At 42.5% G+C, this 22,210-nt stretch overlaps 1 protein-coding gene across 1 annotated transcript in view; it reads right to left on the reverse strand.

Annotated features, from left to right (window-relative positions):
- Positions 1 to 21,036, reverse strand: part of AGRN (agrin) — a 286,746-nt gene extending 265,710 nt beyond the window's left edge. The window contains exons 1-2 of the mRNA XM_070759241.1: positions 20,320 to 21,036; positions 8,664 to 8,925 (exon numbers count right to left, since the gene is read on the reverse strand). Coding sequence (XP_070615342.1) covers positions 8,664 to 8,925; positions 20,320 to 20,574 — 517 coding nt within the window. The 5' untranslated portion in view covers positions 20,575 to 21,036. The remainder of the gene's footprint in view (positions 1 to 8,663; positions 8,926 to 20,319) is intronic.
- Positions 21,037 to 22,210: the final 1,174 nt, after the last annotated feature.

Consider the following 22,210-nt stretch of genomic DNA (forward strand, 5'->3'; position numbering starts at 1 on the left):
TGCTTTCTCTTTGGAGTAACGCCAATCTTCGCCCTACACACACACATCAAGTTGTTTTTTGCTCCGTTCTTTCTAATCTTCACTTCCTTCTACAGCAGAGTGTCTGGCTCCCTGTACTAAAGACCCAGTTGTGTGTGTGTGTGTGTATATATGTACGCACCCTGTTTCTCAGAAAATAAGACCCAAAGGGTAAAATAAGTCCTTGCATGATTTTTCAGGATGCTTGTAATATAAGACCTACCCCAAATATAAGCCCCAGTTAAGACTATCAGGCAGATGGATGCCATTATTATTATTATTATTATTATTATTATTATTATTATTATTATTATTATTATTCAGATTTGTATGCACTTAGTACCGTATCTCCCCCCAAATAAGACATAATGCGTCTTTTGGAGCAAAATTAATGTAACATCTCGTCTTATTTTGGGGGGAAACACTTTGTGTATGTGTGTGTGTGTACATGCACCCTCTTTCTCCAAAAATAAGACCCAACCAGTAAAATAAGTCCTTGCATGATTTTTCAGGATGCTCGTAATATAAGACCTACCCCCAAAATATGTCCCAGTTAAGACTATCAGCCAGATGGATGCATTCAGTACTGTATTTCCATGAAAATAACTGGAAAATAAGACCTAATGCAACTTTTGGAGCAAAATTAATGTAAGATCCTGGTCTTATTTTGGGGGGAAACACTGTGTGTGTGTGTGTGTGTGTGTGTGTGTGTGTGTGTGTGTGTGTGTAGTACAAGTAGGTTGGGTGGGAGAGAGAAGGAGGAGATGCGGGTGGGAAGGGAAGGATGCAGTTCTCAACCAAAATCCCACATGCTTTTTTTCCAGATCAAAAACTCCCAGCATTGTGTGTCTTTACAAAGTGAGTTTTGAATTGAATAAGCCAGAATGTGTAGCAAGAACCCCATGGACCATAACGACTTTCAGAAGACTTTAAATAACCAACATGCCTTGATCTGAAGGTCACAGGAAACTAAAACAAGCCAGGTTCAATAGGCCAGGGTCTTAAAAGTTCCTTAATTTTGCAAGAAGCTCAGATCTTGGAGCTTCTTAGTTTAAACTTCAAACGTAAGCCTATAAAATTGGCTTAAGATACTGACGTGTTCCCGGTTCAGCCAACCAGATTTTCCAATTAAGGTCCAAGACAATTGGAGTGGGGGGGCTCCCAAAGTGCAGAGTCCCAAAATTGGAGCAGTTGACAAGCTTAACCAACAGATTGACCATGATTGAAAGTCGGCTTTGGCTCCGAATTGTGTGCAAATCAAGCCATTGTATCTTATTCTAACAAACCCTGATTTGGTGCGAAACTATAAGATAACATTGAAGATGTCTCGATTTATGTGGCAAAGCGGGTCTAGGCATCCTTCTATTTGCCAAGATGCTCAATTTGTAGCCTCAATGGCTCTCTGCACTAACGTACACCAGCTTAGAAAATTAATATTTTTAAAGTCATTTCCTATTACCAGCTTTCTAGTGGAAAACAGATTATCACTTTCCAGTGGAAAACAGATTATCACTAAAAGGCAATAAAGTATACTACTTAAATCAAGATCTTGTCATGCTTTAAGTATTCCAACTATTTTCTAGAAATTATCTCTCTTTTCCTGGAATTTCAGAGAAAATACACTACCCACACCAACCTGTACAAAATTACAATGAAATTTAGCCCTATGCCTCTTTATAATAAACTTGATGAAAAGGAAGTACTAACTTGGAGAATACCTTTATTCTCCTTAATGTTATACTTATGTGCAACAAACTGATGTACATGTATTTGCAAAAGGCAAATACAATAGCATAGAATTCTTTATTGGCCAAGTGTAATTGGACACACAAGGAATTTGTCTTTTGTACATATGCTCTCAGTGTACATAAAAGAAAAGACACCTTTGTCAAGAATCATGAGGTACAACACTTAATGGTTGTAAATAAAGCTGATTGTTATTGTGCTTTGGACTTTGATTTTTGGGCTCTTGTTTTATTTTTACCCTGCTCTTCGGAATAAATATACATTCCAGGAAATAACAACAAAGCCAGTCAATGTTACAAATCAGAAAGACGTGAAACAACCTGTATCCAATAAAACAAAATTCTTTCTAGGAATCCAAGGGAAATTCAGTGAAATTTAATAGGCATCTTTCTAGGTAGAGGTATAAAATCTTTTATACTGGAAGAAAAATCCCCAGATGTAAATGGGATTTACTCAGTGGGATATAAAACCCACAGAAGTGAACGACATTTAGGACTTAGAAACATAGACCAGTGATTTTCAACCTTTTTTGAGCCGCGGCACATTTTTTACATTCACGAAACCCTGGGGCACATTGAGCGGGGCGGGAGGGGGGGGGGCTAAAAAAGTTTGGACAAAAAAATTCTCTCTCTCTCCCTTCCTTCCTCTTTCTTTCTCTCTCTCCATCCCTCTTTCTTTCTCTTCCTTCCTGTTTTTTTTGCTCTCTTTCTCTCCCTCCTTACCTCCCTCTATGTCTTTCTCTCTCCTTCCCTCCCTCTCTTTCTCTCTCTCTCTTGCTTTCTTTCTCTCTCTTGCTCTCTCTCTTGCTTGCTTTCTCTTGTTCTCTTTCTCTCTCTCTTGCTTTCTTTCTCTCTCTGAGCTTTGCGGCACACCTGACTATGTCTCGTGGCACACTAGTGTGCCACGGCACACTGGTTGAAAAACACTGACATAGACGATTGACGGGACAAAAAGACCGCATGGTCCATCTAGTCTGCCCTTATACTATTTCCTGTATTTTATCTTAGGATGGATATAAGTTTATCCCAGGAATGTTTAAACTCAGCTACTGTGAATTTACCGACCACGTCTGCTGGAAGTTTGTTCCAAGCATCTTCTACTCTTTCAGTCAAATAATATTTTCTCATGTTGCTTCTGATCCTTCCCCGAACTAACCTCAGATGGTGCCCCCTTGTTCTTGTGTTCACTTTCCTATTAAAAACACTTCCCTGCTGAACCTTATTTAACCCTTTAACGTATTTAAATGTTTCGATCGTGTTTCCCCTTTCCCTTCTGTCCTCCAGATTTTACAGATTGAGTTCATGAAGTCTTTCCTGATCAGTTTTATGCTTCAGACCTTCCACCATTTTTTGTAGCCCGTCTTTGGACCCGTTCAATTTGATCCATCTCTTTTTGTAGGTGAGGTCTCCAGAACTGGACACAGTATACCAAATGGGGTCTCACCAGCGCTCTATACAGCTCTATACAATATGCCCCTGTTCTCTTTGACCAATAGAAGAGGCTTTATCCTCAACCCCAGTGTTTCTTTAGTTCCGGCAATTTTAAGAAGTGTGGACTTCAACTCCCACAATTCCCCAATCAGCAAGGAATCCTGGGAGTTGAAGTCCCCATGAGAAACACTGCTTTGCCCCCATACACACAATTCAAAAAATTTCCTTCTTGTCAAAGCTTAATCTACATTTGTCACCTTGGTCAGAAAACTGGCCAACAGCATGAAGCTTGTCTCGGTCTGAAGTCTTTCGGTTATGGATGGCAGTGTGTGTGTGTGTGTGTGTGTGTGTGTGTGTGTGTGTGCATGTTAAAAGGAGAAACAAGGAGGAAAAGACAGGCAGGAAAGTTTATTGCTGCTCCAGCAGAATTCCAGAAGTTGTCTTAATTTTTTGCTCAGAGAGAAAAAATGCATCCTGTACTACAGGAAATCCCATTTGTGTCTCTCTATGTAATATAATATAAGCTGATACAGGAGATGATCCTGTAGTCTAATGGCTAAGATCTCTGCCTTAGGCTCCAAGTTCAAATCCCAGTAAGGGTGTATGTAGCTACCTGATGAAGGCAAATAAGCCCAAAATAGATCTATAGTAGTCTCCCTTTCCATTATCAGCAAAATATGTTACACACACACACACAAACACACTGCTCAAAAAAATAAAGGGAACACTTAAACAACAGTATATAACTACAAGTAAATCAAACTTCTGTGAAATCAAACGGTCTACTTACTAAGCAACACTGATTGACCATAAATTTCACATGCCATTGTGCAAATGAAATATTCCATGAGAATATTTCATTCATTCAGATCTAGGATGTGTTATTTGACTGTTCCCTTTAATTTTTTTGAGCAGTGTGTGTGTGGGGGGGGGGGGTGTTTATATAGCAAAAGGCTACAAGTTCAAGTCCCAGTGAGGGTATGGCTAGCTGATGAGGCCAGAACAAGGCCGAAATAGATCTGTCCCAGTCTCCCATAATTTTCAAATTCAACAAAAATATGTGACACATACAGAATATAGTTTGTTGGCTAAGAATAAATTAACTGCCTTGGAAATGACCCTGAGTTGGCCCGAGAGGCAAAAAAGGAAGCTGTGATGCTCCTTCAATATACCAGGATGATTCGACACAAAAAACATGTAACCCTTCCCTGGTACAGAGCTGAAGGGATTGGATACTGTAGCCTAGAGGTTAATTCTCTGACTTATAAGGCAAAGGCTGCAAGTTCAAATCCCAGTGAGGGCATGGCTATCTGATGAGGCCAGAGCAAGGCCAAAATAGATCTATCCTAGTCTCCCTTAATTTTCAAATTCAGCAAAAACATGTGACACACACACGTACAGACACACAAACACACACACATATAAAATATAGCAGTGTATTAACTCTAAACAGTTGGCATTCTGACCTGTGTCTGGCTGTGGAACCTATATACGTAGTCCTTGACTTACAACTTGTCCATTTAGTGACTATTCACAGTCACAAAGGCATTTAAAAGGGGACCTATGGCATTCCCCGGGGTCTCACGATCAAAATTCAGAACCTTGGCAATCTACCTTGTATTGATGCAGGGTCCTGAGGTCATGAGATTGATGATGATGATAATGATAATAATAATAATAATAATAATAATAATAATAATAATAATAATAATATAAAATAAAATAAAATAAAATAATAAAATAAAATAAAAATAATAATAATAATTTATTAGATTTGTATGCCTCCCCTCTGATCGTTTTTTGCAACTTTCTGACAATGGGAAAGCCACCCGGCTTGATAACCTAACAACTGCAATGATTCACTTAACAACTGTGGGAAGGAAGATTGTACGACGGGGCAGAACTTCCTTAATTAAATATCTCATTAGCAACATAAGTGGCGGTCATAAAGTCGAGGACTGCCGGCCACTGCAAAGAAGCTCAAATGATACCGGCCGATTTTTTAAAAAAAAGAAAATCAGGATTTATGGACTACATCCTCTGTTGTAACGGCCAATAAGCCATAAATGCACACAGTATGGTGTGGTTCTACTATTACTATAAAAATTCAATTTAAAACAAAAAAGCATGGTATGGCAGAGAGCCTACAAATAGAGCAGTTTGTTTAAAAAAATAATAATAATCATAGGTTGAAAAGCAAATACAGAGGAAAAAGTTAAGAGGCAATCAAGCCGGAATGTAATAACTCTGAGCACATTCCAGGTTTTAAAATGCTCCAGGAGTTTCTTTCGGATTTTGGAGCTTACTGTTAAAACACACACCCTTAAGCACACGCACAAACACACACACACACACAGAGAGAGAGAGAGTTCTTATGAATGGGACACACACCATGTCGGTCAGGATTAACAACAACAACAACAAAAGCCCAAAGCTGCATCCAGAGATTCACAGAGCTAATAACCCTTTTAAAAAATAAAATAAAAATAGTATGTAGAAATCTTGGGTTGGGATAGGAAACCAAGTTCCTTATAGGATTTTGTATTTTAGTCTGAATGTGTGTGTCTCCCCCCACCCTTTGGATCATACATAATTCTTTCCTTTGTTTTGATAGTCCTCATCCTTGGTAGTAATGGATGCCACCCAGAGTCTTGGCAGAGTTGGGTGGCCCGTGAAACCCGACGAGTACAAATTGCAGGAAATCAAAAACACACCGTGGAATATATCTTGGCTTGCTGGGTGAGTATTTGGACGTTGTTGGGGTTTTATTTTTTAAAGGTTCTAGTCCCGTGATGGTGAACCTATGGCAAGCATGCCACAAGTGGTACGTGGAGCCATATAGGTGGGCACACAAGCTCAGGTCCAGTGTGCCGGCCGGCTGATTTTCAGGCCTTTTGGACCCAGGAAACATGTCCAGTCTCCAGAGGGGGTGGGGAAGGCCCGTTTTTTGCTCTCACTAGGCTTCAGAGCCTTTCTAGGAGCCTGGGGAGGGCAAAAACAGCCCGGAGGCCAGAAGTGGCCCATTTCAACTTGGGAAATAACCCATTTCTGTCATCCAGAGGGCCTCCAGGATAGGGGGAGACAGTTTTCACCCTCCCTAGGCTACTAGAAAAGCTATGGAGCCTGGGGAGAGTGAAAAAACAGGTGTGCCACCGCATGCCGGGAGGAGGGGTCACATGTGCATGCATAGGGGATGCATGGAATTATGGGTGTGGGCACCTGTATCCACAACCCCTCTTTAGGCCAAAAAAAGGGCTCACCATCACTGTTCTAGTACTTCTGATTATAACACAGGAGACTTGCAGTCAATTCTGAAATGGGCGGCCCAAGGCATTGGGCCTAATTGCTAGGAATTCCTGATAATAATAATATAATAATAATTTATTAGATTTGTATGCCGCTCCTCTCCGAAGACTCGGAGCGGCTCACAACAGTAATAAACAATGTAACAAATCCAATACTTAAAAAAACATTTAAAACCCATATCATTAAAATAACCATAAACTCAATCATACCATACATAAATCATATTAGCCATGGGATACTTCAATTACCCCATGCCTGGCGACACATGTAATGATGTTCTATTACAGTGATAGCGAACCTATGGCACGGGTATCACAGGTGGCAGGCGAAGGCATATCTGCTGACACGCAAGCTGTTGCCCTAGCTCAGCTCCAACGTGCATGTATGTACTGCACAGTTGAATTTTGGCTCGCACAAAGGCTCTGCAAGGACGTTTTTGGCTTCCAGAGAGCCTCCGTGGAGATGGGAGAGGGCGTTTTTACCCTCTCTGGCTCCAGGGAAGCCTTTGGAGGCTGGGGAGGGCAAAACATGAGCCTACTGAACTCACCAGATGTTGGGAAACTGTTTCTGGCCTCCAGAGGGCCTCCGGTGGGGGTGGGAGCTGTTTTTGCCCTCCCCAGGCATTGGATTATGGGTGTGGGTACTCGGGCATGTGCGATAGCGCACGTGAATGCTTTTTCGGCACCCGAGGGAAAAAAAGGTTCGCCATCACTAGCCTATTATAATTTTCGATATTTCCCGCGATTAATCGGAGTTTGGGTAGTCCATTTAGTGACTGTTACAAAGTTACAATGCCGCTGAAAAAAGTGACTTACGACCGTTTTTCACACCTGAGGCCACCAGGGCAAAATCTGGATGTTCCTATTTGTGACAGATTGTAGGGTCCTGGAGTCACGCGATCGGGGGGGATCGCGTGACTCCAGGACTCTACTTGCCAGGAGGTCGCAAAAGGGGGGGGCCTTTTGCGACCTCCTGGCAAGTAAAATCAATGGGGAAGCCAGATTCACTTAATGACCGTGTTTTCCTAACTTAACAGCTGCCTTGATTCGCTCAACCCCGAGTCCATTTTGGAGTGAGCGGCATATAAATACAATAAATAAATAAATAGAATAAAAATAACAGAAAACAGAAACAGCCCCCACAACTTTAAGCTTCATAATTGAGGTCCTTGAGTGTGCAGAAATGACCAAAATGACTCTGGAATTACAGGAAAAAGATAAATCCAAATTTTACAAAATATGGGAAAATTGGTACAAATGGCTCAAACAGAAAAAATACATTAAAAAACCTAAAGAAAAAGCAAAACTCCTTCGTATCGCACCCAAATAAAATGAAAATATAGAAACAGTGCACCATAAATCGATGGAACATAAAACCCCTAAAAACGAATCCGTACCTTCCTTAGAAATACCCAAAATGAATACAATATAGTATACAGAACTAAAGAAAATAAACACACAACTCCACATACTATGCCCCCCCCGAGTCTACGGAGAGGGGCGGCATACAAATCTAATAAAAATATATAAGATGCAAATACTTAATATTAGGTCGCTCAATAGTGATAGTCAACAATAGGGTTGACAAATTATGTCTTTTATACAACAAATAAATATTTGTATGTAGTGAAAGAAAACATTAACTGATGACAAGCCAATAACTATCTATGTGCCTATTTTGAACGCCACTGAAACTAAATGCTCTATATGTTCTATAGGTTTATAAGCTGATTTGTCTCTATTTTCCTTCATTTTCCTTCCTTTTTTCCTTTGTATGTTATGTTTATTTAGACCATTTTTTAGATTGATTGATTTTTAAAAGTTTAATTTTTTAAATAATTTTAAATTCATTATCACTATTAATTGGACCTAGAAATGTTTCCATATTGTATTTTTGTTATTGAGATGTTGAGAGCCGCCCCGAGTCCACGGAGAGGGGCAGCATCTAAGTCCAACTAATAAATAAATAATAAATAAATATCTAGAAACTTAATAAAGATTATTTTTTTAAAAAAAGAATAAAAACAACAGAGGTGGCAGGGAAGTTTGTAAAATGAGGCAAAGCTGCCTTAACGGATAGCATTTGGGGCTCAACTGTGGTCGCAAGTCGAGGACCGCCCGTGAAATGATAAAAGCTGCAGATTCCCTCGAGCTTTGCGCTTACCTTCGACGCAGTGTTCCACCTCTTCCAGGTTGCGCAGAGTAATCCTCATGAGGCTGGAGTTGAGCATCAGCTCGTTCTTGTGAGCGGGCCACAGGTAGTGCGGGGCGGGGTTGACGAAGAAAATCCGGGTGTCCCCGGTGGAGACCTGGTTGTCGCAGATCAAGGGGTCCCCAAAGCCCCCGATCATCACCTTGTTCCCGCCGTCCAAGAGGATCTCGTGAGTCACCACCTCTTTCCCCTTCAGGTATCGCCAAACCCTCACCTGGACAAAGGAGGGAGAATTAAAGAAGGTGATGTGAATAGAATAAAAGAGAATTAGAGTAGAATAGAGTAGAGTAGAATAGAATAGAATAGAATAATAATAATAATTTATTAGATTTGTATGCCACTCCTCTCCGGAGACTCGGAACGGCTCACAACAATAACAACAATGTGACAAATCCAATATACTGTATTTAAAAAACACCTAAAAACCTGTCATTTAAAATGATGCAACACAATCATACCATACATAAACAATATAGGCCCAGGGGTATCTCAATTTCCCCATGCCTGACGACATAGGTGGGTCTTGAGTAACTTACGAAAGGCAAGGAGGGTGTGGGTGGTTATAATCTCTGGGGGGAGTTGATTCCAGAGGGCCGGTACCACCACAGAGAAGGCTCTTCCCCTGGGGCCCGCCAGACGGCATTGTTTAGTCGAAGGTACCCGGAGAAGGCCAACTCTGTGGGACCTTACTGGTCGCTGAAATTTGTGTGGCAGAAGACGGTCCCGAAGGTATTCTGGTCCAATGTCATGTAGGGCTTTATAGGTCATTACCAACATTTTGAATTGTGACTGGAAACTAATCGGCAGCCAGTATAGAATAGAATAGAATGGAATGGGAGGGGAGGGGAGGGGAGGGGAGGGAAGGGAATAGCAAAGTAGAGTAGTGGGGGACTCATCATAGCCAACCTGACGCCAGCCAACTCAGCGTGGCCAATTCGCTTTGGGACTCTCAAACACAGGACAAGACTTTTAACAGTAACAGAGTTGGAAGGGACCTTGGAGGTCATCTAATCCAAACCCCTGCTCATGCAGGAGACCTGTACTAAGGATTTGAACTGCTGAACTGCTGACCTTTCTGAATGACAAGTTCAGTTATACTAATATTGAAGAAATTAGTAGAATAATTAAGGAATGAACGGCAAAGGAAGGAGCAAATGAAATGCGAACGAAAAATAATGATTTTAAAAAATTATTTTAAATAATTAAATCGAATTGGTTGAATTATCTCCCAGCAACTTGGCCGCAGCAAATTGGCTGCAATAAGTCATCCCATTCAATTGGCAAGCACTTGATTGCTGAAAATTTTGCAAGAGCTTTGCAAAACCCCATTTTTTATTATAGCGTCTCTCTCTCTCTTTTTTTTTTAGATTAGAATCCACATCTTCGTAGATGCCGAAGTTTCAGCCGGCAAATAATTTTTTCTTCCGCTTTGTTTTTTCTTCCTAAAATCCTCTGCAACTGAATTAAATTAAAGCCATAAACTACAACGATCGCAACAAAACCCAAAACAAAATAAAACTAGCACGAGAAGAAGAGGTGAGGACAAATATAAAAAGGAGTTAATGCAAAATGAAGCTGCCAGGGCGAAGAAGAGAGGGAAACATGTTGTGCATCATGAAATCAAGATGAAGCTATTAAAGAAAAAAATGAGACGGAAAAGGGAGAAATTATATCAATTGGGAGAGTTAAAACAACTGTCACCCAATTAAGTGAGGAGCATGGAGCCAGGCCTCCAAAAACAATTGGAAAAAACTGTTGGAAACTACCCGGGCACAGCTTTGCCCAGTTAAGGGACCTGGGATCACAATTCCCATCATCCGCAGCCGATGTGCATTTGGTAGAAATGTTAAGCAAACTCCCCATGGCAAAGGTCATAATTGTGGGAAAACGGTCATAAGTTGCTTTTTCCAATGCCATTGCAACTTTAATGGGCACTAAACGAACTGTCGTAAGTCTAGCACTCCTTGCATTCCATGTTCTAATATTTTAGAATATTATTTATATATTTCTATATTTAAATATGTAATATATTTATATACACTGCTCAAAAAAATAAAGGGAACACTTAAACAGAATATAACTCCAAGTATTCAATATTTCATTCATTCTGATCTAGGATGTGTTATTTGAGTGTTCCCTTTATTTTTTTGAGCGGTATATATTTATATATTTATTTATATATTATTTATACATTTACCCAAGGTGGCGCAATCGTTAGAGTGCAGTACTGAATGCTGCTTCCGCTGACTGCTGGCTGTAGTTCACCAGTTCAAATCTCACCACCGGCTCAAGGTTGACTCAGCCTTCCATCCTTCCGAGGTGGTTAAAACGAGGACCCAGATTGTTGGGGGAGATATGCTGATTCTGTCAACCGCTTAGAGAGGGCTGTAAAAGCACTTACTGTAATTTATTTATAATTGGATTTATAGGCTGCCCCTCTCGGAGGTAGATTTAGACTTATATACCACTGGTATATAAGTCTAAATCTACCTCCGAGAGGGGTAGCCTATAAATCCAATTATAAATAAATTAAATGGGTAGATGGACGGATGGATGGATGGATGGATGGATGGATGGATAGAGATAGATAGATAGATAGATAGATAGAGATAGATGGATAGATAGAGAGAGAGAGAGAGATATGGATGGATGGATGGATAGAGAGAGAGAGATAGATAGATAGATAGATATAGATAGAGAGAGAGAGAGAGAGAGGTAGGTAGGTAGATAGAGAGAGAGAGAGAGAGAGAGAGAGAGAGAGAGAGAGAGATAGATAGATAGATAGATAGATAGACAGACAGATATAGATAGATAAATATATATATATATATATATATATATATATATATATATATATAGAGAGAGAGAGAGAGAGAGAGAGAGAGAGAGAGAGAGAGAGAGAGGTAGGTAGGTAGGTAGATATAGATAAATAGATATATATAGAGAGAGGGGGGGTAGGTAGATGGATGGATGGATAGATAGATAGATAGATAGATAGATAGATAGATAGATAGATAGATAGATAGATAGATAGATAGATAAATGCTATTGCTATTTTTCTGGCAGCCCTCACATTGAGTGTGAATCCTGCTTTTTTCTCAAGCCAGAAAGAAGATCCCCCCCCCCCAGCCTGACCATACCTGAAATATTTTTTCATGGCGGCTGAGCCTCTTGTGAAGGAAAGTAAATGGGCAGACAAACACTTCTTGCTGTCAAGAAGCAAATATTAGACATTCCTCAAATTTCACCTGACAGAGGCTGGCATTTTTCTACCTGGGAAGACTGCAGTTAATAATGGACTATTAGAAGGAATAGATCAGACATCCAGCCGTTGGCTATCAGTGGAGATTAAGCGGAGCAAGGGGCCAGTTTTTGAGTTTCTGGGTGTTCTCATAAATACCAATAGCATTTAAAATTATATATAACACTTCACAGTGCTTTACATCCCTCTCTAAGCAGTTTGCAGAGAGTCAACATATTGTCCCCAACAAACTGGGTCCTCATTTTACCGAACTTGTAAGGATGGAAGGGTGAGTCAACCTTGAGCCTACTGAGATTCGATCTGCCAAACTGCTGGCAGCTGGTGATCAGCAGAAGTAGCTTGCAGTACTGCACTCTAACCACTGCGCCACCAAGGACCCAACCTGGGGCATTCACATTACAGCCCTGGTCAACAGGGCCCAGCAGAGATTATACTACCTGAGACTTCTCAGGAAATAAGAAGTGAATGGAAAACTGCCATTGCAATTCAAAGTGTTGGTGATGAGCTATAAAGCCCTACATGGCATCGGACCAGATTATCTCCAGGATCGTCTTCTTCCGCATGAGTCCCAGTGACCGGTTAGGTCCCACAGAGTCGGCCTTCTCCAAGTCCCATCAACCAGACAATGTCGCTTGGCGGGGCTTAGCGGAAGAGCCTTCTCTGTGGGGGGCCCGGCCTTCTGGAATCAGCTCCACACGGAGATTCATACTGCCCGGCCCTCATTTATGACTCATTTATGCCACCAGGCTTTAGATCCTTGCATCCTGACCAATGAATGTGTGAATGAAAGTTGATCAAATAGGAATGACTGTTTTTTATGTTTTGGGTTTTTTAAAGAATTTTTAGATTTTATATTTAATTAATTGGATTTAGGGTGTTATGCATTGTTTTATTATATGTTGTGAGCCGCCCCGAGTCCTCGGAGAGGGGCAGCATAAAAGTCCCATGAATAATAATAACAACAACAACAATGACAATAAATAAACTCAAACACAGACATTTTGAAACAGAACCTGGGTGGCGCAGCAGGTAGAGTGCTGTACTGCAGGCCACTGAAGCTGACTGTAGATCTGCAGGTCAGTGGTTCAAATCTCATCACCTGCTAAAGGTTGACTCAGCCTTCCATCCTTCCGAGGTGGGTAAAATGAGGACCCAGATTGTGGGGACAAATAGGCTGGCTCTGTTAAAAAGTGCTGTTGCTAACATGCTGTTAGCCGCCCTGAGTCTAAGGAGAAGGGCAGCATAAAAAATCAATCAATCAAACAAACAAATAAATAAATAAGAAAACAAGAGAAATGGCCCTAACAAAATCACCTTTAAGAGAGGATATCAAACCACACCGGTTGGGGGGGAAAACTGTTCCAAGAAAGTCCTTGGCACCAACTGCCTACACTTTGCTCCAGATTCAAGTCACAGCAGGAGGAAGGGGGAGGGGAGGGGTACCCAGAACCTACAAGCGCACAAATAGCCCCACCTAATATCTTGGCAAAAGAAGGCAAGATTACGAATCGGAGAGGCCTAGGATGTGCATAGCTTGATGGGAGAATATGTCTGTAAGCAAAATTTTGGTGCCAGGCTGGGCTCTTCCCCACCTGTTTCTCAGAGCTTATCTGAAAAGAGAAGTTGTTCATCCCCCCCCCCCCCACTTCAAGTACAAGAATGCCTGGAGTTGTTGACCCATAACAATCTATAAGATGTTATTTTGCTTCGAAAATATGTACTAGTTTGAAAGATGGGGTAATGGCAAATAAGATTGATCTATGAACAGCAGAGATTTTGGCTGTCTGGAACAAATCAACTACTTTATTGTTATTTAAACACGTATCACAACCACCAAACCATCCCTTTTTAACAACTGTGTCCTTTATATTCAAGGGAGACATATTTATCTGGGAATTTAAAGATTACCTAATTCAAACACCCACATTTCCTTCCTTCCTTCCCTTCCTCTTTTCCTCCCTCCCTCCTTCCTTTCCTCCCTCCCTCCTTCCTTCCCTCTCCTTCCTTCCCTTCCTCGTATATACAGAAATATATACTGCTGAAAAAAATAAAAGGAACACTTAAACAACAGAATATAACTCCCAGTAAATCAAACTTCGGTGAAATCCAACTGTCCCCTTAGGAAGCAACACTGATGGACCATCAATTTCACCTGCTGTTGTTATGAATGAAATATTTCATTCATTCAGATCTAGGATGTGTTATTTGAGTGTTCCCTCTTTTTTTTTTAGCAGTGTATATATTTTTAACTGTTTTGCTTTTTAATCATTGGATTTGTATTTTGTATTTCTGTTGTGAGCCGCTCCGAGTCTTTGGAGAGGGGCGGCATACAAATCTAATAAATAAATAAATAAATGAATGAATGAATAAATAAATAAATTACATATATATATATATATATATATATATATATATATATATATGTGTGTGTGTGTGTGTGTGTGTAAGTATGTATGAATGTACGTACACGTGTACAGTATATAGATAAAACAATATATGATAGCATAAGATGGAAACTGCAGTTTAATGTTTCCAAATGTAAAATATTGCACTTGGGGAAAAGGAATCCTCAATCTGAGTATTGTATTGGCAGTTCTGTGTTAGCAAAAACTTCAGAAGAGAAGGATTTAGGGGTCGTGATTTCTGACAGTCTCAAAATGGGTGAACAGTGTGGTTGGGTGGTAGGAAAAGCAAGTAGGATGCTTGGCTGCATAGCTAGAGGTATAACAAGCAGGAAGAGGGAGATTGTGATCCCGCTGTATAGAGCACTGATGAGACCACATTTGGAATACTGTGTCCAGTTCTGGAGACGTCACCTACAAAAAGATATTGACAAAATTGAACGGGTCCAAAGACGGGCTACAAGAATGGTGGAGTGGTTAGAGTGCAGCACTGCAGGCTACTTCAGCAGACTGCTAGCTGTAGTTCAGGTTGACTCAGCCTTCCATCCTTCTGAGATGGGTAAAATGAGGACCCAGATTGTTGGGGGCAAGAGGCTGATTCTGTGAACTATTTAGAGAGGGCTGTAAAAGCACCATGAAGCGGTATGTAAGTCTAAATGCTATTGCTATTTTGGAGAATACCTTGTGGGATTAATGTCGCAATACTGATTGAAAAATACCAGCACTTCAATCTGGTTTGTTTGTTTTAAAAATCAGCAAGGTTCAGCAGAGGGAGGGAGTGTGGGGGAAAAGGGAAATCTTTTGAAGAATACAATCTGGACTGATGTTGCAATATAGATTGACAAAAAATACCAGCAACAAGGTGGCACTTCAATCTGGCTTGTTTGTTTTTTAAAAATCAGCAAGATTTAGCAGAGGGCGAAAAAATCCATCATAGCTGGGAAGTGATTTTTTAAGAGTCAAACAATAGACAGCAACTGTTTTTCAACTAGATATTTGATTCCAAAGGGTGGCTTTGAAACTTTTCCAAACAGAATGTGTAAAAAGCAGCTTGCTGGTAACAGTACAGATGTTTTGAGGCTGGCTTCCTTCAGCAGCAATTTTTCAAAAAAACTCTTCAAGCAATCGCCTCGCCTTTACTTGCTGTCTAAAAATACTTAATTATGCACTAGCGGTACGTTTAAACCCAATGAGAAGCATATGTCCTTGTCTTAAAAATGGATTTATTTTTTTTAAAAAAAAGGTTTTTTTTTTAAAGTACAGTATCTATAATCAAATAGGCATTCGTGCGTGCCACCCAATCAAACTTAGAACTGATTTGGCGCTTGAAGGGAGATCAAAAAGATTTGTGGGCATAACAGTGCAATTGAAGATGACGCAGCCAATCACGGCACCATTCAGTCCAGAAGATGGTTCTATCAGTCAAAAAGAGGGCTGTGAAAATATCTATGGACCCCTTGCATCCTGGACACAAACTGTTTCAACTCCTACCCTCAAAACGTCGCTATAGAGCACTGCACACCAAGACAACTAGACACAAGGACAGTTTTTTCCCGAATGCCATCACTCTGCTAAATAACTAATTCCCTCAGCACTGTCCAACTATTTACTAAGTCTGCACTTCTATTTCTACTAGTTTTCTCTCATCATTCTTATCACCCATCTCCCACTTAGGACTGTATGACTGTAACTTGCTGTTTGTATCCTAAGATTTTTATTGATATTGTTTCTGCATTGCTTATTTGACTCCTATGACAATCATTAAGTGTGGTACTACATGATTCTTGACAAATCTACACTGAGAGCATAGGCATCAAGACAAATTCCTTGTGTGTCCAATCACACTTGGCCAATAAAGAATTCTATCCTATCCTATCCTATTCTATTCCATTCATTCAGCAATTGAACAAAAGAGGCTTAGAATTGGGGACAATAAAGTTAGTCCTCAATGTATGGACAACACCGAGCCATGACATGGTTGTTAAGTGAATCTTTGACTTTGCTCACGAAAGGGGATCATGTGACCTTGGGTCACAGCAACGGCCATTAAATATGAACCCATTGCAACGATCTGAACTTCGATCCCACGATCGTGGGGCTGCTCCAAGATGTGAAAAAATGGTTGTAAGTTACTTTTTTTTCAGCGCTGTTGTGACTTTTGGCCACTAAGTGAAGTGTCGTAAACCCAAGATTCTACAATGTGCAAGCAAGGAATATATTTCTGTAGTTGCCTTTGGGGGGGGGGAAATTAAGTGTGGTGCATCACACACAAACACATACAACAGGAGAACTCTTTCTCTCTTCAACTAATTATTTTTGCCACTGAATCCCAGCTGGAATTCCTTCAACACTCAACGTTTGGCAATAATGCTGTTTGCAAACAACTTGCGCTAGGAGAAATTGAGGACTGAATGGTCTTGGCTTCGTGGAGTTTTTTATGATTTAATGTTCTACCATTCTACCAAGACAAATTCCTTGTGTGGCCAATCACACTTGGCCAATAAAGAATTCTATTCTATTCTATTCTATCCTATTCCATTCCATTCCATTCTATTTTCCCTTAACCATCCGCCTATGGATTATTTAATTCTACCACATCCCTGCCAGCAAATCCCTGCAAATTGCTCAATTCCTTTCCTTAAGATCTTGAGAATTATTCCTAGAGAGGAATCCCATTTTCCGGGCCTCTGTAGAAGTCTATCTTCACTGCATACTCTTCTAGTGAGAGAAGTAGAAAAAGTAGGTAGCATTCTCCTTCAAAAAACCATTCTTCTTTCTTAATAACTCAGAAGATCATGCCATGACAGGAGATAAACCTTAGATAAACACCTTCCACAAACTCTGGGAATACAGTAGCTTGCTTTGCATGCAGGGATTCTCCCACCCGCTCACTGACTCGAAAACCAAATTATGCAGGATTCTAAAATGTGCAAGCAAGGAATATATTTCTGTACTTGCCTGGGGGGGGGAATTAAATGTTGTGCATCACACACAAACACATACAACAGGAGAACTCTTTTCTCTTCAATCAGGTGCATTCCCCCAACATCTAAAGTAATGGCTGTCCAGAAAATTGTGCAAAGATAACATTTAATTATACGGAGAGAGGTGACCAGAAAGCTCCTGCAGATAAGAGAAACACTGGTATCCCTTTAATCTGCCAGGTGTCCTTGTTAGAGTAAAAACAGGGTGCTAAGCAGTGATTGGGATTCACAGATCTATTGCAAAAGGCTAAATTGTACCACTAGTAAATTGCTTAGTGAATCAGCCTTGAAAATTACTCTGGTTTTCTATGCAATAGTATTAGCCAAGATACTTCTGGTTCTCAAATTCTGTTATTCTGAAAAAAGTATATCCTTCTATTCTCAAACAACCAGCCACCCACCCTGGAAAGATCTTACTTAAAACCACCAATCCAACCCCATTTACATAGTTATTTCAGGACCAGGATACAATTCAAAGGACTCTTTAAAAAGATGCTGCAGATCTTTGAAGCCCAGAATCTGCCAATCTTGGCAGCTTTACATTTATATGTGGACTTTTCATTCCCAGAATTCCCTTGCCAGGAAATCATCCTGCATCAACCCAGTCCTCCTGCCTTGGTGGTGAAGTCTAGCAAAGACTTCAGAAGAGAAGGATTTAGGGGTCGTGATTTCTGAAAGTCTCAACATGGGTGAACAGTGTGGTCAGGCAGTACGGAAAGCAAGTAGAATGCTTGGCTGCATAGCTAGAGGTATAACAAGCAGGAAGAGGGAGATTGTGATCCCGCTGCATAGAGCGCTGGTGAGACCCCATTTGGAATACTGTGTTCAGTACGGGAGACCTCACCTACAAAAAAAGAGATGGATCAAATTGAACGGGTCCAAAGATGGGCTACAAAAACGGTGGAAGGTCTTAAGCATAAAACTTATCAGGAAAGACTTCATGAACACAATCTGTAGAGTCTGGAGGACAGAAGGGAAAGGGGGGACAGGATGGAAACATTTAAATATGTTAAAGGGTTAAATAAGGTCCAGGAGGGAAGTATTTTTAATAGGAAAGTGAACACAAGAACAAGGGGGCACAATCTGAAGTTAGTTGGGGGAAAGATCAGAAGTAACGTGAGAAAATATTATTTGACTGAAAGAGTAGTAGATGCTTGGAACAAACTTCCAGCAGACGTAGTTGGTAAATCCACAGCAACTGAATTTAAACATGCCTGGGATAAACATCCATCTATCCTAGATAAAATACAGGAAATAGACTAGATGAACCATGAGGTCTTTTTCTGCCGTCAATCTTCTATGTTTCTATGTTTCTAAGTCCCACAGGAACCTATGGTTTATCTCTCACCCAATAAACCTGGTTTATTAAAAAGTAAGAGTTTAAAACACGCCCAGGGCTGAGTGCAAATCAAGACTTTTCAGCCTGGAAAAAAAGGTGTTTTGCTGTATTTAATTAAATTTACTCTCAGGCAATTCATTATGTTATTAGGGGGTATTTATCCATCTGTTTCTTCCAGCTTCCCATGGAAACCAAAAGAATCACCATCTGACACAACTATTTCTACAGTAAAGAAAAGAGAGCAAGCGCTGAGAGTTTTCTGGGTTGAGAGTTTAAAATAAAAGTTTTTTTAAGGTCCCTAGAATGTACTTAACATGGTGGGAAGTTTGCTCCTGAAATATCCTGCTGACTGTGGATTGGAAGGGAAATAGATTTTTATTTCAGATGGGGAGTGGGAAAGTTAAGGTGGTCCAAGGCAGATTTTATTAGCAGCCAGCTATAAGATAAAATGGGGAGGGCCTTCTCCGTTAACATTGGCAAAGGCCAGGCTCCCCATGTGGTGCATAAAATGGGGGGGGGGGGTAGGCGATTAATTCTCTATTTCTTGGTGAGAAAGATTGGTCTAAAAAAATAATTTAAAAAAGAGGAGTTTAATTCATTTTTCCAATCCCTGATGGCACCATCAACTACTGACCACGAGAGACCTTCCTATGAAGGGAAAGGGGGGGGGGACTCATCCTGGAAGGAAGGACGAAAGCACTTCCCTCCCCCCCCCCAAAAAAAACCCCGTGGTCTGGTCCTGCAAAATTAAACAAAAACAAAAAAATTCCCCTGACATCTTGGGCGCCAAGAGAGAAAAAAGCAGGAAACCCCAATAGGTTGTGTTCGCTTTTGCCCCCCCCCCCCCCATTAACCAGAGACGGGGGGGGGGAAGGTAGGGGAAGAGAGGAGAGATCGGAAAGCAACAAGTGGGGCCTCGCGGATAGATCGCCTTTTTCCTCCCATTCCCCCCCCCCGCGGAGTAAAAGTTGGGACTGAGAAAGACCACCCACCCACCCCAAAAATTTCCCACCGCAGATGTGCGCCTGCGTGGGGGAAACTGGGTTTCCTCCTACCTCTTTCTCTCTCTCTCTCTTTCCCTTTCTCTCCCTCTTTCCCTTTCTCTCTATCTTTCTCTCTTTCCCTTTCTCTCTCTATCTTTCTCTTTCCCTTTCTCCCTTTCCCTTTCTCCCTTTCCCTTTCTCCCTTTCCCTTTCTCCCTTTCCCTTTCTCCCTTTCCCTTTCTCTTTCTTTCTCTTTTCCTCTCCCTCTCTCTTTCCCTTTCTCTCTCTTTTTCCCTTTCTTTCTCTTTCCCTCTCTCTTTCCCTTTCTCTCTTCCTTTCTCTTTCTTTTTCCCTTTCTCTTCCTCTCTCTTTCTCTTTCTCTCCCTCTTTCCCTTTCTCTCTCTTTCTCTCCGTTTCTCTTTCTTTTTCCCTTTCTCTCTCTTTCTCTTTCTCTCCCTCTTTCCCTTTCTCTCTCTATCTTTCTCTTTCCCTTTCTCTCTCTTTCCCTCTCCGTATTTTCCTCTTTCTCACATTCTCTCTCTCTCTCTTTCTCCCTTTCTCTCTCTTTCCCTTCCTCTCTCTCTCTTTCTCTCTCTCTCTCTCCCCTTCTCCCCCAGTCCCCGCCGCCTTGCCTTTACCTTGCACGAGTAGGTCTGGTGCACCGGGTCCACGTTGAAGATCTCCTCCACCGTGCCGGTGAGGACCACGTTGGCGTCTTCCTCGCGCCGCTCCAGCTCTTTCTCCGGACAGCTTCGGGCGCAACCGGCCGGCCCCGAGGCCACCAGCACCACCACCGCCAGCACCAGCAGCACCGGAGGAGGCGGAGACAGGCCGGCGGCGGCGGCGGCGGGGGGCGACGATCCGCCAGAAGAACCCATCATCGCCCGCCGCATCGCGGCCAACAATAGACCCGGCGGAGTTGTTTTTGGGGCCCCGCGCGTTCCCAGCACCCCCTTTTTTTTGCGCGCCTCCCTTGCGGCGATCCTAAGTTGCGAGGCGCGCTGGGAAAAGGGAGAGAGCGCGAGAGAGAGGAGGAGGAGGAGAGGAAGAGGGAGAAAGCGCGGCCGGGAAAAGGGGGGAGGGAAAAAAGGAGAGGCGGAGAAAAAGGACGGGGGCGGGTGGGAAGGAGGGAGGGAGGCGGCGTGGCCGGCCCCGAGCTCCGTCCTTTTTTTTTTTGCCCCCCTCTCGGGCTTCAAGCTGACCGCCTTCCTCCTCCAAGGGCTCCTCCGGGCGGTCTGGAGAGCCAAGGAGGAGAGGAGGAAGGGAGGAAAGAAACAGAGAGAGGGAAAGAAAAGAGAGAGAGAGAAAGCCGGGCTGCGCTGGCCGCCTCTGCAGCCGCTGGAAGGAGGGAGGGAGGGGAGGAGAGAGAGGCGGGCTTGGAGGGGGTTGAAGTGGGGGGGGGACGCTGCCAGAGAGACCGCCCCTGTCCGCCCGCTGGAAGCCGCCGACTCCGCGCCGGTTAATGGCTAATCGCGCCGCCGCCGCACGTGATGGGACTCGCCAAGCTGCAGCCTTCAAGGCCGTCCGCGGGGAAAGGGGAGGCTGCCTCGCCCACCGTTGCAATGAACAGGGGGATCCTCGGGAGGTCATCTAGTCCAACCCCCCACCCCCGCTTGGCACACGCAGGAGACCTGCAGCACGGATGTTGTCGCCTTGCTCTCTTGCAAAAAAGATCAGGGAGGAGGGGGGAAGTTTCGGGGGAGGAGGGACCCCAATGTCCTTCCCCTCCCCCGTCGTGCAAGACGCTTGGGGTGTCCCCCCGCTCCAGCCTCCAAAGTTCTCCCCCCACTTCCAACCCACCGCCAGCCGATCCTTTTTGCAAGCGCCCAGCCGGCAAGGTGGAAACCTCCGTGGTATATAGGTCTCCAAGGGGGGTTGGACTAGACTAGATGACCTCCCGAGATCCATAGAAACATAGAAGAGTAACGGCAGAAAAAGATCTCCTGGTCCATCTAGTTTGCCTTTATACTATTTCCTGGATTTTATTTTAGGGTGGTTGGATGTTTATCCCAGGCATGTTTAAATTCAGTGACTGTGGATTAACCATCCACGTCTGCTGGGAGTTTGTTCCAAGCATCTACTACTCTTTCAGTAGAATAATATTTTCTCCCGTTGCTCCTGATCTTTCCCCCAACACACCTCAGATGGTGCCCCCTTGTTCTTTGTTCACTTTCCTATTAGAAACACTTCTCTGCTGAACCTTATTTAACCCTTTAACGTATTTAAATGTTTCGATCATGTTCCCCCTTTTCCCTTCTGTTTCATTGTAACGCCGGGCGACAAGGCGGCGTTTTCGGACGGGTCGTGTTTCCTTCCTCCCCCTACGCCGGAAAGCGCGTGGAGGTGTGTGTAGTCCCGCGTGGGTGGGCCAAAAGCCGAAAAGAGTTGAACCCATCGCCCTGTTGAGCCACATTTAGTCCGGAGTCTGTCCTGGGACACTTCGAGTGGTTTTGGGGGGAGTGGATTTGAGTTGATGATGGGTTATCGTAGTTTGGAGGTCCTGCCTGAGGACTTAGGACAAACGTGGTT

The sequence above is a fragment of the Erythrolamprus reginae genome, chromosome 8 (genome assembly GCF_031021105.1).
Source record: "Erythrolamprus reginae isolate rEryReg1 chromosome 8, rEryReg1.hap1, whole genome shotgun sequence".
In the NCBI taxonomy this organism is placed as follows: Eukaryota; Metazoa; Chordata; class Lepidosauria; order Squamata; family Dipsadidae; genus Erythrolamprus; species Erythrolamprus reginae.